The following is a 16,366-nucleotide window of genomic DNA, read 5'->3' on the forward strand; positions in this document are numbered from 1 at the left end:
GTGGGCTTGTGTATATTCTAGGACCCTGTGGGTCTCCCCAACAAGCTTTCCTGTGAGGCTTGGAGCCTCTTCTGCCACCTCAACCCCTGAAAGTTTTTTCAGTTGGTGCTTTTAGGCTTTATTTTCTGTTGCTGGGGCCCTGGGTTGCGTGGTCTGTCTCACTGCCCTTTTTTTTTTTTTGCTTGGTTTATCTGTGTGGAAATGTGTGTCCAAGGTCAGCCAGCCCACCTTGTGAGCCTTACTGGGTTTTCATCCTGCACCCGCCCAGGTTCTCTAACCACTGCCTTTTCCTGGCAGGATGTCTCTCCACTGGTCGCCAACTCTTCCCCTTTTACTGGTCTTGATGAATGGTTCATTGTTGTTGGACTTCATTACAGTTCATTTTTCTGTCTGTTTTGGTCGTGTTTTGGTTTCTAAATCTTTGTTGTCCTTAAAGTTGGTTGTGGACACATGTGGCACTTGTGCTGCCGCCATAGCTACATGCCTGGGAGCTGGGGAGTCAGGTACGGGAGCCGGACACGCCAAGACCCTGTGATGGTCCTGGGTGATAGAGGAGTCAGGAACTGGAGCTGGGATATTCTCGGCCCCTGTGCCGATGCCATAGCTACCGGCCTGGGAAACAGAAGAGTCAGTTGCAAGAGCTGGGACACCGGAGGCCCCTGTGACGCCGCAATAGAGACGGGCCTGGGCGCCGGGGAGCCAGCTACAGGAGCTGGGAAATTCTCAGACCCTGTGCCACTGCCATAGCGACAGGACTGGACTCTGGGGAGTCAGGTACGGAAGCCAGGACACTCCAAACCCCTGTGACAGTCCTGGGAGGCAGAGGAGTCAGCTGCGCAGCCCAGGCATTCTCAGCCCCTGTGCCGCTCTCATAGCGACAGGTCTGGACCCTGGGGAGTCAGGTACCAGAGCTGGGACATTCTAAGCCTCTGTGCCAATGCCATAGAGACAGAACTGGACGCTGGAGAGTCAGGTACGGAAGCCAGGACACTCCAAACCCCTGTGACGGCCCTGGGCAGCGGCAGAGGTGTCAGCTACGGGAGCCAGGACATTCTTGGCCCCTGCGCCGCTGCCGTAGTAACGGGCCTGGGTTCTTGAGGAGGCGGCTACTAGAGCTGGGACATTCAGCAGTGGTAGGCGACCAGTGCAGGGACCAGCGCAAGTACCAGCATGAGAGTAGGTAGAGACGGAGAACATCAAGAACTTTCAAGGAGTCTGCACCACTGAACTTCACAGGGATCATACCACAGAATTTCACACCATAAAACCAGGGTTTCAGAACAGATCAATTTTAGAAGCAGAGACTAACAAGAAGAGTTTCAAACAATGGGGAGACAAAGAAACAATCCCCAAATAAAAAAAAAAGCAGAAACTTCAGAAAGAATGTTATATGAAATAGAGGCTAATCAACTATCAGATAGTGAATTCAAAGCACTGGTTATTACGAAGTTCAAAGAGCTCACAGTGAACTGCCAGAAACTACAGGGGAACTACAATGATCTCCTGCAAACTACATCAACATGAAAAAGGAAATGAAAACTATCAGCAAGGGACAAGAGGAAATGAAGAATACAATTTCCAAATTGAAGAACACAGTGGAAAGTTTCAAAAGTAGGATAGATGAAGCGGAGGATAGGATTAGTGAGTTGAAGGACAAGGTAGAAAGCATCTCACAGAAAGAGCAAGAAAATGAAAAGAGGCTCAGAAAGAATAAAGAGGGATTAAGAGAAATGCAAGACAATATGAAACGTAATAATATCCGAATAATAGGAATACCAGAAGGAGAAGAAGAACAAGGGATAGAAAACATATTTGAATGAGTAATGAGAGAAAATTTCCCTAATTTGATAAGAGAAAAAGTCACACAAATCCAGGAATCACAGAGAGTCCCAACCAAGAGGAATCGAAGGAGGCCCACTTCAAGACACATCATCATCAAAATGGCAAAATTCCAAGACAAAGAGAGAATCTTAAAGGCAGCAAGGGAGAAAAAAGAAGTAACATACAAGGGAGCCCCAATAAGGTTAGTCACTCACTTCTCAATGCAAACACTCCAAGCAAGAGGAGAATGTCAAATATTCCAAGTAATGAGAACCAGAGGCCTACAACCAAGGCTACTTTACCCATTAAGGCTCTCAATCAAGATAGATGGCCAAATAAAGAGCTTCCAAGACAAAAAAAGCCTAAAAGAATACGCCTCCACCAAACCAGCTCTACAAGAAATACTAAAAGGACTGCTTTCAGGGAAGGAAGGATAAGAGGGAGACAGAGAGGAACACAGGTACAAAAATGGCAATGAATAAATACCTATCAATAATAACCTAAACGTAAATAGATTAAATGCTCCAATCAAAAAACACAGAATAGCTGAGTGTATAAGAAAACATGACCCACACATATGCTTCCTACAGGAGACCCACCTCAGGACAGAAGACCATCACAGACTAAAAGTGAAAGGCTGGAAACAAGTTTTCCAAGCAAATGGACAAGACAAAAAGCTTGGGTAGCAATTCTCATATCGGACAAAATAGACTTCAAAAAACGGCCATAAAGAGAGACCCAGAAGGTCACTTCATTATACTCAAGGGAAGAATCCACCAAGAAGACATTAACATTGTAAACATATATGCACAAACATAGGGGCACCCAAATATAACAAGAAAATCTTAGAGGACTTCAAGAAAGATATTGACAGCAACACAGTTATAGTAGGGGATTTTAACACCCCACTATCAAAAATGGACACATCTTCCAAACAAATTATCAACAAAGATATTGTGGCATTAAACAACACCCTAGATGAAATGGACTTAACTGATATATATATAGAGCCCTTCATCCCAAAGAAGCTAAGTTCACATTCTTTCCAAATGCACATGGAACATTTTCAAAGATAGACCACATGATAGGACGCAAAACGAGACTCAACAAATTCAAGAAAATTGAAATCATACCAAGCATCTTCTCTGACCACAAGGGACTGAAATTGGAAACCAACCCTAAAGAAAAAAACCCAAAGCACCCAAAGTCATGGAGACTGAACGGTATGCTATTAAACAACCAAAGGGTCAAGAATGAAATTAGGGAAGAAATCAAAAAGTTTCTGGAAACAAATGAAAATGATCTCACACCAACCCAAAACTTATGGGACACAGCGAAGACAGTCCGCAGAGGGAAGTTTTTACCAATACAGGCCTACCTAAAGAAGATAGAAACATTTCAAACAAACAACCTAACCCTACGCCTGCAAGAACTCGAGGAACAACAACAAAGACAGCCCAGAGCAAGCAGAAGGAAGGAACTAACCAAGACTAGAGCAGAATTAAATGACATAGAAACTAAGAGCACAATTCTAAGGATCAATGAATCCAGGAGTTGGTTCTTTGAGAAGATAAAGAAAATAGACAAGCCTTTAAGTAGGCACATCAAGAAAAGAAGAGAGAGGACACAAATAAACACAATCAGAAATGAAAAAGGAGACATTACAACTGATACTAGAGAAATAGAAGGGATTGTAAGAAATTACTATGAAGAACTGTATGCCAAGAAATTTGAAAACCTAGGGAAAATGGACACATTTCTAGAAAAATACAATCTTCCAAAACTCAGTGAAAAAGAAGCAGAAAATCTAAATACACCAATAACAGCAAAAGAAATTGAAGCAGTAATCAAAAAACTCCCATCACACAAAAGCCCCGGACCAGATGGTTTCACAGGAGAATTCTACAAAGCATTTAAGGAAGAGCTAACCCCTATTCTCCACAGACTATTTCAAAAAATTCAGAAGGACGGAAAACTCCCAAATTCTTTTTATGAAGCCGGCATCATCTTAATTCCAAAACCAGATAGAGACACAACAAAGAAAGAAAACTTCAGGCCAATATCACTGATGAACACAGATGCTAAAATCCTCAACAAAATATTGGCAAATTGCATCCAATAATATATCAAAAAGATCATCCACCATGACCAAGAGGGATTCATCCCAGGGATGCAAGGATGGTTCAATATTCGCAAATCAGTAAATGTAATACGTCACATAAACAAAAGCAAAGACAAAAATCACACGATCATATCAATAGATGTGGAAAAAAGCTTTTGATAAGATACAACACCCATTTATGATAAAAAACACTCAGGAAAGTGGGAATACAGGGAGCATTTCTCAAAATAATAAAGGCCATATATGAGAGACCTACAGCCAATATCATACTCAATGGGAAAAAACTAAAAGCTTTTCCACTAAGATCAGGAACAAGACAAGGATGTCCACTTTCACCACTTCTATTCAACATAGTATTCGAAGTTTTAGCCACAGCGATCAGGAAAGAAAAGGAAATAAAAGGCATCCAAATAGGAAAGAAGGAAGCAAAACTGTTTGCAGATGACATGATAGTGTATATGGAAAATCCTATAGACTCTACTCAAAAACTGCTCGAACTAATGATTTTGGCAAAACAGCTGGTTATAAAGTCAATATCCAGAAATCAAAGGCATTTTTGTATACGAAAATGAATCAGCAGAAGCAGAAATCAAGGAAAACATCCCATTCGATATAGCAAAAAGAAAAATAAAATATCTGGGAATAAACCTAACTAAGGAGGTAAAAAACCTGTATGCAGAAAACTACACAGAACTGAAGAAAGAAATCAAGGAAGACACAAACAAATGGAAACATATACCTTGTTCATGGATAGGAAGAATTAACATCATCACAATGTCCATACTACCCAAAGCAATATACAGATTCAATGCAATACCTATTAAAGTACCATTGGCATATTTCACAGACATAGAACAAACACTTCAAAAATTCATTTGGAACCATAAACAACCCAGAATAGCAGCTGCACTTTTGAGAAAGAAGAACAAAGTAGGAGGGATCACAATATCTGATATCAAATTGTATTACAAGGCCACTGTAATTAAAACAGCCTGGTACTGGCATAAAAACAGGCACATAGACCAATGGAACAGAACAGAGAGCTCAGAAATCAACCCAACTCTCTACAGTCAATTAATATTTGACAAAGGGGGCAGTAACATAAAATGGTGTAAAGATAGTCTCTTCAACAAATGGTGCTGGGAGAACTGGATAGCTACGTGCAAAAATTGAAACTTGAGCACCAACTTACACCATATACCAAAATAAATTCAAGATGGATAAAAGACTTAAATATAAGTTGTGACACCATTAAAGTCCTAGAGGAGAACATTGGCAAGAAAATCTCAGATATTTCACGCAGCAACATTTTTACTGATATGTCCCCTAGAGCAAGGAATATAAAGGAAAGAATAAACAAATGGGATCTCATCAAAATAAAAAGCTTCTGCATGGCTAAAGAAAACAGTATTAAATTAGCAAGACAACCAACTGTATGGGAAAACATATTTGCCAATAATACCTCAGAGAAAGGTTTAATCTCCAAAATATACAAAGAACTTAAACGACTCCACTCTAAGACGACACCCAACCCAATTAAAAAATGGGAAAAGGACTTCAACAGACACTTCTCCAAGGAGGACATACAGAACATCCAGAGACACATGAAGAGATGCTCAATATTGTTAGCTATCAGAGAGATGCAAATTAAAACCACAATGAGATACCACTTTACACCAGTCAGGATGGCTATCATAAACAAAGCAACCAACAACAAATGTTGGAGAGGGTGTGGGGAAAAGCAGTCCTTAGTTCACTGTTGGTGGAATTGCAGACTGGTATAACCATTGTGGAAAACAGTATAGAATTTTCTCAGAAAAATAAAAATGGACCTGCCTTTTGACCCAGCAATTCCACTGCTGGGATTATATCCTAAGAATCCTAAAACATCAATATCAAAGAACCTATGCACCACAATGTTCATAGCAGCACAATTTACAATAGCCAAGAGTTGGAAGCAACCTAGGTGCCCATCAGTAAATGAATGGATGAAAAAATTGTGGTACATTTACACAATGGAATTCTATGCAGCAGACAGAAAGAAGGAGCTAATACCTTTTGCAACAACATGGATGGAACTGGAAAGCATTATGCTGAGTGAAATAGGCCAGGTGCTGAAAGACAAATACCATATGATCTCACCTTTAACAGGAAGCTAAACAACAAAATAAACAAGCACACAGAAAAAAACCCCAAAGACACTAAAATAGAGAACAAGGGGACAGTGACCAGAGGGGAGAGGGAAGGGAAGTTAAGGGGAAAAGGGGGGAGGGATTTGGAGGAACAAATAGGAAGAACACAGGGTCGAGAACTAAGGGGGGTGGAAATGGGAGGGAGGTGGGGAGCAAGGGCCGGGGGAGGCTGGGATGGGAGAAATAGACAAACCTGTACTTGAAAATTAACTAAATAAAATGAATTTTAAAAAAAGTTGGTTGTGCGAGGAAGTTCAGTGTTTCTACCTATGGCTCCATCTTGGCTGGAAGTCCACTAAATCACTTTTGAATTAGTTGAATTAGGGATGTCTGCAACACAACTAAATATAGATGTCTAAAAGACAAAGTTCAGGAGGTCAGGAGAAAAGTGTGATCTGAAGGAATTATGTAAGAGGCATGAATATTTTTGTAGTAATTTAAGGCAAAGAAATGAACACAGTCACCCTGAAAGAGTATATAAAATGAGCCAGTAAAAATTCTAGGAAAAGACCTCAGGGAAGACTAATTTTTAAGGGAATGCAAAAATTAAAATGTAATCCTGAGCCCTGGCTGATGTGGTTGAGTGGATTGAGTGCTGGCCTGTGAATCATAGGGTCGCCAGTTTGATTCCCAGTCAGGGCACATGCCTGGGTTGTGGGGCAGGTCTCCAGGAGTTGACGTGCGGGATGCAACCACACATTGATGTTTCTCTTCTCCTTCTTCCTCCCTTCTGTCTCTAAAAGTAAACAAATAAAAGCCTTTTTTTAAAAAGTAAGCCTGAGAAAAAGTAAGCAAGATGTTAGAAATAAAACCAGGCATATAAGGTATCTACATGTATTCTATCAGTAAATGTTTATTTTGCTTGTTATATAAAAGAGGAAAATTTAGCTCAGTAGGAATATCATGGTTTATGTATTTATTTATTTTTAAATAAAATTCATGGGGGGTGACATTGGTTAATAAGATTGTATAGGTTTCAAGTGTACATCTATGATACATGATCTGTATATTGCACTGTGTGCCTACTACCAAAGTCAAATCTTCTTCCATCACCATGTTTGACCACCTTTTCCCTTTACTACTCCCACACCCTGTTCTTTCCAATAACCACCAAACTATTGTCTGTATCTATGAGTATTTGTTTTTCTTATTTGTTCATTTGTTGCTTTGAGTTTTATATCCCACATATGAGTGAAATCATATGGTTCTTAGCTTTTTTCTGATTGATTTCACTTAGCATGATATTATCAGGGTCCATCCATGTTGTCGCAAATGGCAGTATTTCATCTTTTCTTATGGCTGAATAGTATTGAGGTTCAGTTGGCAGGCAAAAGGTTAGAAAAATGTCTTCTGAGTGGGCAGTGAAGAGCGTCTACCTCGCATGTATATTTAAAAATATTTCTTCCCGCTCATAATTTCCAGGGCTGAGTAAAATATTTTTTCCATCTCTTTACTTTCAGTCTCGGTATGCCTGGACTTCTAATTGATCTGGGTAGGCAGCATATACCTGGGTCCTCTATCCTCTATTTCTATTTTTCTCCATTCAGCTACCCTCGATTTTTGGTGGAGCATTTAATTCATTTACATTTAAAGTGATTAGTGATGGCCCTGGCTGGTGTGGCTCAGTGGATTGAGTTCTGGCCTGTGAACTCAAAGTTTGCTGGTTCAATTCCAAATCAGGGTATATGCCTGGGTTTGGGCCAGGTCCCCAGTTGGGAGTGTGTGAGAGGCAACAGATCCATGTATCTTTCCCACATTGATGTTTCTCTCTCTCTTTCTCTTTCCATTCCCCTCTCTCTAAAAGTAAATGAATAAAATTAAAAAAATAAAGTGGTTATTGATAGGTACATAGTTATTGCCATTTTATTCTTTATAATTATGTTACTGTTTATTTTCTTTCTTATTCCTAAAAAGTTCTATTTTAATATTTCTTTTAATACTGGTTGGGTGGTAATGAACTCCTTTAGCTTTTTATTGTGAGGGAAGCTCTTCATTTTGCCTTCAATCATAAATGATAGCCTTGCTAGGTATAGTACTCTTAGTTATAGGTCCTTGCTTTATATGACTTCAAATACTTAGGTTGATGCCATCTGGCCTGAAGTGATTCTGTTGAGAAATCAGCTGACAGTATTATGGGAGCTCCCTTGTAGGTAATTCTTTCTCTTGCTGTTTTTAAGGTTGTCTCTTTGTCTTTAACTTTTACTGTTTTAATTATGATGTGCCTTGGTGTGGGCCTTTTTGGGTTCAACTTGATTGGGACTCTGTGCTTTGTCTTTCTCCAGGTTAGGAAAGTTTTTCGTCATTAGTTTTTCAAATAGGTTCTTCCTTCTTTGCTATTTCTATTCTTATTCTTTTTTAAATATATTTTATTGATTATGCTATTACAGCTGTCCCATTTTCCCCCTTCACTCCCCTTCACCCTGCACACCCCTCCCACCCACTTTTCCCCCTTTATTTCATGTCCATGTGTCATACTTGTAAGTTCTTTAGCCTCTACATTTCCCATACTATTCTTACCCTCCCTCTGTCTATTTTCTACCTTACCATCTATGCTACATATTCTCTGTACTTTTTTCCCCTCTCTCCCCCTCCCACTCCTCTGTTGCTAACCCTCCATGTGATCTCCATTTCTGTGATTCTGTTCCTATTCTAGTTGTTTGCTTAGTTTGTTTTTGTTTGTGTTTTAGGTGTGGTTGTTAATAATTTTGAGTTTGCTGTCTTTTTACTGTATATGTTTATTTCATCTTCTTTTTCTAAGTCCCTTTAACATTTCATATAATAAGGGCTTGGTGATGATGAACTCCTTTAACTTGACCTTATCTGAGAAGCACTTTATCTGCCCTTCCATTCTAAATAAAAGCTTTGCTGGATAGAGCAATCTTGGATGTAGGTCCTTGCCTTTCATGACTTGGAATACTTCTTTCTAGCCCCTTCCTGCCTGCAAGGTCTCTTTTGAGAAATTAGATGACAGTCTGATGGGAACTCCTGTGTAGATAACTGTCTTCTTCTCTCTTGCTGCTTCTAGGATTCTCTCCTTCATTTTAATCTTGGCTAATGTAATGATGATGTGCCTTGGTGTGTTCCTCCTTGGGTCCACCTTCTTTGGGACTCTCTGAGCTTCCTAGACTTCTTGGAAGTCTATTTCCTTTGCCAGGGTGGGGAAGTTCTCCTTTATTATTAGTTCAAATAAGTTTTCCACTTGTTTCTCTTCCTCTTCTCCTTCTGGTACCCCATATAATTGGGATGTTGGAATGTTTAAAGATGTCCTGGAGGTTCCTAAGACTCTCCTAATTTTTTTGAATTCTTGTTTCTTTATTCTTTTCTGTTTGGTTGTTCTTTCTTCCTTCTGGTCCACTTCCATTGATTTGAGTCCCAGTTTTCTTCCCATCACTATTGGTTTTCTTTATATTTTCCTTTATTTCCCTTTGTGTAGCCGTCAATTTTTTTTATCTAATTCGCAATCAAATTAAAGTAGTTCTGTGAGCATCCTGATTACCAATATTTTGAACTGTGCATCTGATAAGTTGTCTATTTCTTCATCAGTTAGTTTTATTTTTTCTGAAGTTTTGATCTCTTCTTTCATTTGGGCAATTTTTTTTTGGTGTGGGTACACCTGTTACGTAGTTAGGGGTGGAGCTTTAGGTGTTCACCAGGGCAGGGCAACCCATGTCTCTGTGTTGTGATGCTGTATGTGGGGGAGGGGTCCTAGAGGAAGCAGTGGCACTTGCTTTGCTCTCTGCCAGTTACCAGTCACTTCCCCTGTTACCCACAATCAAATTGGGCCCTTCTGGTGCTTATTCTGGTGGGTGGGCTCATATATGTTCTAAGACCCTGTGGGGCTCTCCAACAAACTCCTGTGAGGCTGAGAGTTTCTCCCACAGCCACCTCAATGTCTACCTGTGTTTTCAATCAGAGGTTTGAGGCTTTATTTCTCCACACTGAGGCCCTGGGTTGAGTGATCGGTCTCGCTCCCCAGCTGTTCCCCCCAATTTATCTGCATGTGAATGTGGAACCACCCACTCCACCAGTCACTGCCTCATCGGGTCTGCCAGCTGCAGCCTTGCCCGCCCCAGCCCTCCATCCACAGCGTTGCTGTGAGTCCTTTTTGCTCAGCTGCCCATCTCCACCCCTCCTACTGGTCTGGATTAGTGTTTCTTCTTTAACTCCTTGGTTATTGAACTTCCATACAGTTCAATTTTCTATTGGTTCTGGTTGTTTTTTATTTTTAAGTTGTAGTTCTTCTTTTGGTTGTGCAAGGAAGCACAGTGTGTCTACCTATGCCTTCATCTTGGCTGGAAGTCTGTTCTTATTCTGGTACCTCTGTGATATGAATATTTTCACACATCAAGTTGTCCTAAAATTTGCTTAAACTACTTTTATTTTTGAAATTCTTCTCCTTTTTTTCTTCTCTGATTGGGTGTGTTTTCTGCTGCCTTGTTTTGGCAATTACTGATTGAATCCTCTGCTTCATCCAACCTAGTGATTATTCATTCTATTGTATTCTTCATTTCAGACATTGTATTGTTTATTTCTGATGTTTTCTTTATGGTTTCTATGTCCTTTATTATATTGTTGAAATTTTCCCTAAATTCTTTGAGAATCTTTATAACCATTTTTTGAACTCTATATCTTGTAGATTGGTTGCCTCCATTTCATTTAGCTTTTTTCCTGGAGATTTGTTTCTTTTGAGCATGTTTCTTTGTTTCCCCATTTTTGCTGCCTTTTTATAATTGTTTCACTGTGTTAGGTAGATCTGCTATGTCTCCTGGTGTTGATAGGGTGGCCTTATTTAATAGGTGTTCTGTGGGACGCATTAGTGCAATCTCCTTGATCATCTAAGATGGGTGCTTTAAGACTGTCCCTTGTGTGGATTATGTGAGATCTCTTGTGTAATTGCATCTTGATTACTATCATCTTGTTCATGTGTGGGGTAAACCCTCAGGCTGGCTAACTATGAAGGCTGACTGAGAACACAGTGTATGAGCTGCCCTGAAGGTGATGACCACACAAAACAGAATTTGCCTCAGCAGGGTCTGGTGCCAACTTTTATCTTCCTTTGCATGTGCTGCTTATGAAGCTAATTGGATCCTGCTCTGATATTGTCTGAAGCTCACCATTGGGTGTGTTGGTTATGGGGCCTCTTGGGAGGGACTCTGGTACAGATCAATATCAGAAGCTTCTCGTGACAACTTGTTTGTAGCTACAAAGTAAGCCATCGTTTGTGGATGCCTCTGCTGGGCCTGCTGCCTGTGTGGGGGAAGGACCAAGCTGTGTACCAAGGTCAGCTTTTATCAGCTCCTAGCCTGGTGGGTGCGTCAGCAAAAGGTCCAAGGTATCTGCCTTTCAGCTGCCTGTTAGGCCCTGTTACTGAAAGAACCTCTGGTAGTGCTTGAGTTTCATGAAGTAGATTCTCAGTGATTCACCAGGTAGGAGCAAGTAGTGTTCAGCAGATTAATACAGCTTCAATATCATTACCAGTTCTGAATCTGAGGCCACTCAGCAAAAGTCTCAGGTGTGCAAAGGCTGGATGCCACCCACCAGGGGCTAACAGATTTTTGTGGTGGAGTTGGCTCTCAGAGAGTCATCAGGGTTAAGCTAGCAGAGTTTATTAGGCTCAAACCAACCAAGTTGGGCCGTGTGAAAGGAGATCTCTGCATTGGTCAGATGTGCAAGGGAAAAATGTTTCTCATCCTTGGGCCATATAACTCAGTCTGTCATTCATTCAGCCTGTACCTCTTGAAGAGCTCAAGCTCAGCACTTGGTTGTGGCTGGGAATATGGATGGAGGAGCTAGTTGATCTTCTGTAAGTGGCATGCGCTGATCAGGCTTGTAGAAAGGTGGGGACAATGACCCTTGCCCCAGAACTAGACAACTCAATCACAGATACCTCTTGAATCTTTGCAGACTATATCCCAGGCCCATGCACATGATTTTTTCCAGTTGGCATTAGCTCTGCAGGGTGGTGCAACAGATAGTCCAGAAGATGGGGCTATTGCATTCTCCCCAGTTTGATGATATAAGGAGGGGAGTGCTCCACCTAAGAAATATGGCATCTGCTATATGGGAGAGAGACTCTGCACAGGGACCATGGTGACTATCCCTTTAAATTTCTTCCCAGAGCCACAAACTCTAGTCTCTGTTCACAGGACTCTAATATGCTCTGCACTCCCTCCACTGGATCCTAGGGTGAGTGGCTGTGAATGAGATTTTGTGCACTGGCCCTTTAAGAGGTATTCTGGGCCTTTAGCTTACTCCCTCTCTCCATGGTGGACAGAATCTGTAATGATTTTCACAACAAAATGTTTTGTGGGAGCCTCTTCAAGGCTCTGGGCTGGGAATCCTGGCATGAGATTGAGACCCCATGTTCTTCAGGGGGAATGTTTGTAGCTGAGATATCCCTCTTGAATCTCAGCTGCTGCCTGTGCCAGGAGGGCTGTTGCTTTCTGCCAGTTTTGATGTGGATTCTTCTGTAAATCCATTGCAAGACTTCTGTCTAGTTAGTCTTCAGTTGGTTATGCATGTTGATTGTTCTATACTTTTACTTGTAATTCCAGTTCATCCCAGGAGGAGGTAAGTGTAACTTCCCCCTATTCTGCTGCCATCTTGGATCCTCTCTTTGTACACTTCATTTCTGATTGTTTCTTTCTTATATTTTCTTTTTTAAAAAATTTATTTATTTATCTTTAGAGGGGAAAGGAAAGGAGAGAGGGAGAGAAACATCAATGTATGGTTGCCTTTCATGCGTCCCCTGCTGGGAATTGGCCTGCAGGGAACTAGCCTGCAACCCAGGAATGTGCCCTGATTGGGAATCGAACCGCAATTGTCGGGTTCGCAGTCTTTCTTATATTTTCTAATTTCATTTTTAGTTTTACTATCTCTTTGTTTATCCCTGTGTTTATCTTGCTCCTAAGTTTTTTAAGCATCCTTGTAACCATATTTTAAACTCTGTATCTTGTAGATTTGCTTGCCTTCATTTCCTTTAGTTCTTTCTTGAAGTGGGAGGGTAGGCCTAGGACTAGTATTAAGAATCATCAGTACATGAACAGTAATTGACATCAGAAAGGCAGATGAGAATTTCTATGGAGAGACTATGGGAACAGAGTAGAAGAGGACTAGAGGCAGAGATTTGGGGAGACAAGCTCATACAGAAGGAAGTAGCAGGAAAAGAACAAAACAGGGCCAAAGAAGGGAGGACACTATAAGAAGAAAGTATAGTAACAGATGATTAGACCTCAGCCTTGAACAACAAGGTTCATAGAAGAGAGGCTGAGGGTGTTCTAGGAAGGAGAAGAGAAAAATCACACAAAATAAAAGAAAAACTGTTATGAAGATTATGGAGAATAATTTTAAAGATCTTGGGACTCACCCACCATAGCTCTTGGGAAGACTAGAGAGTTGGAAGAAATTTCTTACCTGGTCCAACTAGAGATCTAAATTACTCTTCCTAGGTGAAGTTCTTACTTATAAATGGAACATCCCAGAAAGATCTGGCCCTGGACCCAATGATTCTGCGTGTGTTTCCTGGATTTATTATTCTGCAGTAGATCCCATCAAGGTAAATACAATATTGGTTTCCTGAAGGTGAGTCTCACAAACTGGCAACCTAACTGGCAAAAGGAAGCTATTTAGTACATATAGTAAGAAGCCCACCCTGAAATACTGAAGCCAAATGTTTTGGGGGAAATTCCTTAAATGTGTGGTTTATTTTAAGAGACAGGAAGAGGAATTAAGGGAACAGGTAGTGCCATGTTTGACCTGAGCATTTTCTTCTTTGTTTTTTCTTGGATCCTATAAGCCCTCATTTAAAAAGCCTAAGATTGCTTATCAAGAGATTGGGGTTATAGTCTTAAATTTTGTTTTATCTTGCCTTTGGAGTGACTTTAAATCAGTCATTCTGTCTCTGTGTCCTCATCATCCTCATCTAGAAAATGGGTTTATCTTTCTAGCCACCTATGTACAGCCAGACCTGAACAATCATTTATTGAAAGCCTATTGCATTTTTGATGTCTTACTTGGTGTTTGGATGATACAAATGTAAGATAGAGTTCCAATATTCAAAGAGTATGATCTAGTTTGGAAGACAGATGAATATAAACTATAATACTAGCCATATATACTAGCAGTTATTTAAAACCACATAATAGTTTTATGTGAGTCCACAAGACAGTGATTTCTTCAGCTTAGAGAAGGGGATGAATGAGAGGGAAGCTGCATAAGGCCTCACAATGAATGGAAGTTGCATGCACTTTCAGTCTTGGAAGATGAATAATAATATACCATAAGATAAGAGAAATGACAGAGGGAAGGACTTTATAGGAAGAAGAGACAGCATGAGAAAAATGAAAGTTCTTTCAAAGGACTTTGAAAGTTCTTGGTGGATTTGGAGATCAATGAATAATCTAGCCTAGGTAAAACATACTCTATATAGCACATCTTACCTGTATCCCAAGATGGTTGTAAGGATAAATTCAGATAACATAGTAAAGATGCTTATAAATGTAGCACATTATGATGAAGATCTGAGGGCAGGGGGCTTGGATGACAGTTTGGCTTCCTGTGCAGCACTGCCACCCAGGAACAACCTCATATCCTTCACTGTCTCTCACTTCCTCCTATTTTCAGGATATGTATAGTGGCTTGGTGGGGCCCTTGGTCATCTGCAAAACGGGCATCCTGGAGCCCCATGGAGGACGGAATGACATGGACCGAGAATTTGCCTTGTTGTTCTTGATCTTTGATGAGAACCAGTCTTGGTATCTGGATGAGAATGTGGCAACCCACGGGCTCCAGGAGACAGGCCACATGAACCTACAGGATGAAACTTTTTTGGAGAGTAATAAAATGCATGGTCTGTAGAAAATAATCTAAGTCTTCCATAGAAGTACCTACTAATTATATAGGGGTGTCTGATAGACCCATTACTAAGGGAGCATCATTCCTGAAAAGATGTGAAGGTAGGAAGGTGGAATAAGAACAAATTGGAAGAAATATCTCCTGTTATTTTACATTAATATTCACAAGCAAATATGTGGTCTATAGTAGATCAGGTGCCCAGAAAGCAGGAAGCTAACTCTGTAAAGTTTCTGTGGTGACACCAGCACATTTGAACATATTACAAAAGGGAAGATGGACATTTGTGACCTTCAATGTATTTGGTGAACTGGCTGCTGAGGAGTCCTCTGCTTGAAAATCCTGGATTTAGTCTCTCGATATCATCTTATTTATTAACCACTCTGAATCTGATATCTGCTTTTTAAATATAGACAAGTGGACAGCTTGTCTTTTAGTCTATTTTTAAAAATAAAGTTCAACTTACAGATACAAGAATTGGAAAAGAAGGCCTCAAAGAGAAACATACTTGGTTATATTATATACAAGAAAAAGTTTTTTGATGATTGAGTAGATTTTAGAAAGAAATTGTGTGTGCAAGCCTTCCTTTGTACTAGAAATATGTGTATCTCTACAAAAACAAGACAAAATTTCAAATAAGATGAAGAATTTAAGTGCAGTGAAATGGATGAAGTGATTTTTCACTATCTCTTCTAATGCAATATTTTTTTTTATCTGACCATGAGGTATAGCACTGATAGTGACTCTAATGAAATTCAAATGTAGTATTATATTGCCACATGGATTCTAGTTATTTCTCCTTGGTGGATATATAAAGAATTCACACGAGAACAGGTGTTTTACAAACTACAAAGTGAATTTACGTCCTGTCAAATCACAGAAATAAATTGTCCAGGACAAAAAGGAAGTAAGCACAGTTAGATTATACTAGTGCAAGTGTTGGGCTAATACCCATTTCCATCTGCTTGTGTATATGTTCATTCATCCAACGTCTTCATGCATCAATTGCTGTACCTATCAGTCTATCAGGTGTTGGTTGAGCACTTCTTGAGTGCTGACATTGGAGATTAAAATTAATTAATGTTGGGGTCTGAGGGCAAATGAACAATATCCTTTCCTTCCCTTTCAGATTCATGAACCAATTGAGATAGAGAGAGATGCTTGAGATCAAACGTAGGCTTATTGAGAAGACTACTTGTAAAACTGAATTTAGTTCTTTAATTAAATGGCCTTGCTAATATTCTTCTGGTAATGGATAGGTTTTCTACACTGTCATTGACATAGGTGGCCAACATTAGCCATCCTTCTTTTCAAGGGAAGAATCTTTCCCACAACAAAATAGTAAATCTATTTGCACCCTTTTTAATGGTCAGACAGATTT

At 40.1% G+C, this 16,366-nt stretch overlaps 1 protein-coding gene across 3 annotated transcripts in view; it reads left to right on the forward strand.

Annotated features, from left to right (window-relative positions):
- HEPH (hephaestin) overlaps positions 1-16,366 on the forward strand; it is a 75,574-nt gene that overhangs the window by 41,686 nt on the left and 17,522 nt on the right. For all 3 annotated transcript variants that reach the window (XM_053666510.1, XM_037135619.2, XM_037135620.2), the window contains 2 exons: positions 13,584-13,690; positions 14,758-14,983. In XM_053666510.1, coding sequence (XP_053522485.1) covers positions 13,584-13,690; positions 14,758-14,983 — 333 coding nt within the window. The remainder of the gene's footprint in view (positions 1-13,583; positions 13,691-14,757; positions 14,984-16,366) is intronic.

Source organism: Artibeus jamaicensis, unplaced genomic scaffold (genome assembly GCF_021234435.1).
Source record: "Artibeus jamaicensis isolate MK-2021 breed Jamaican fruit bat unplaced genomic scaffold, CSHL_Jam_final contig_457, whole genome shotgun sequence".
NCBI classification, from domain to species: domain Eukaryota; kingdom Metazoa; phylum Chordata; class Mammalia; order Chiroptera; family Phyllostomidae; genus Artibeus; species Artibeus jamaicensis.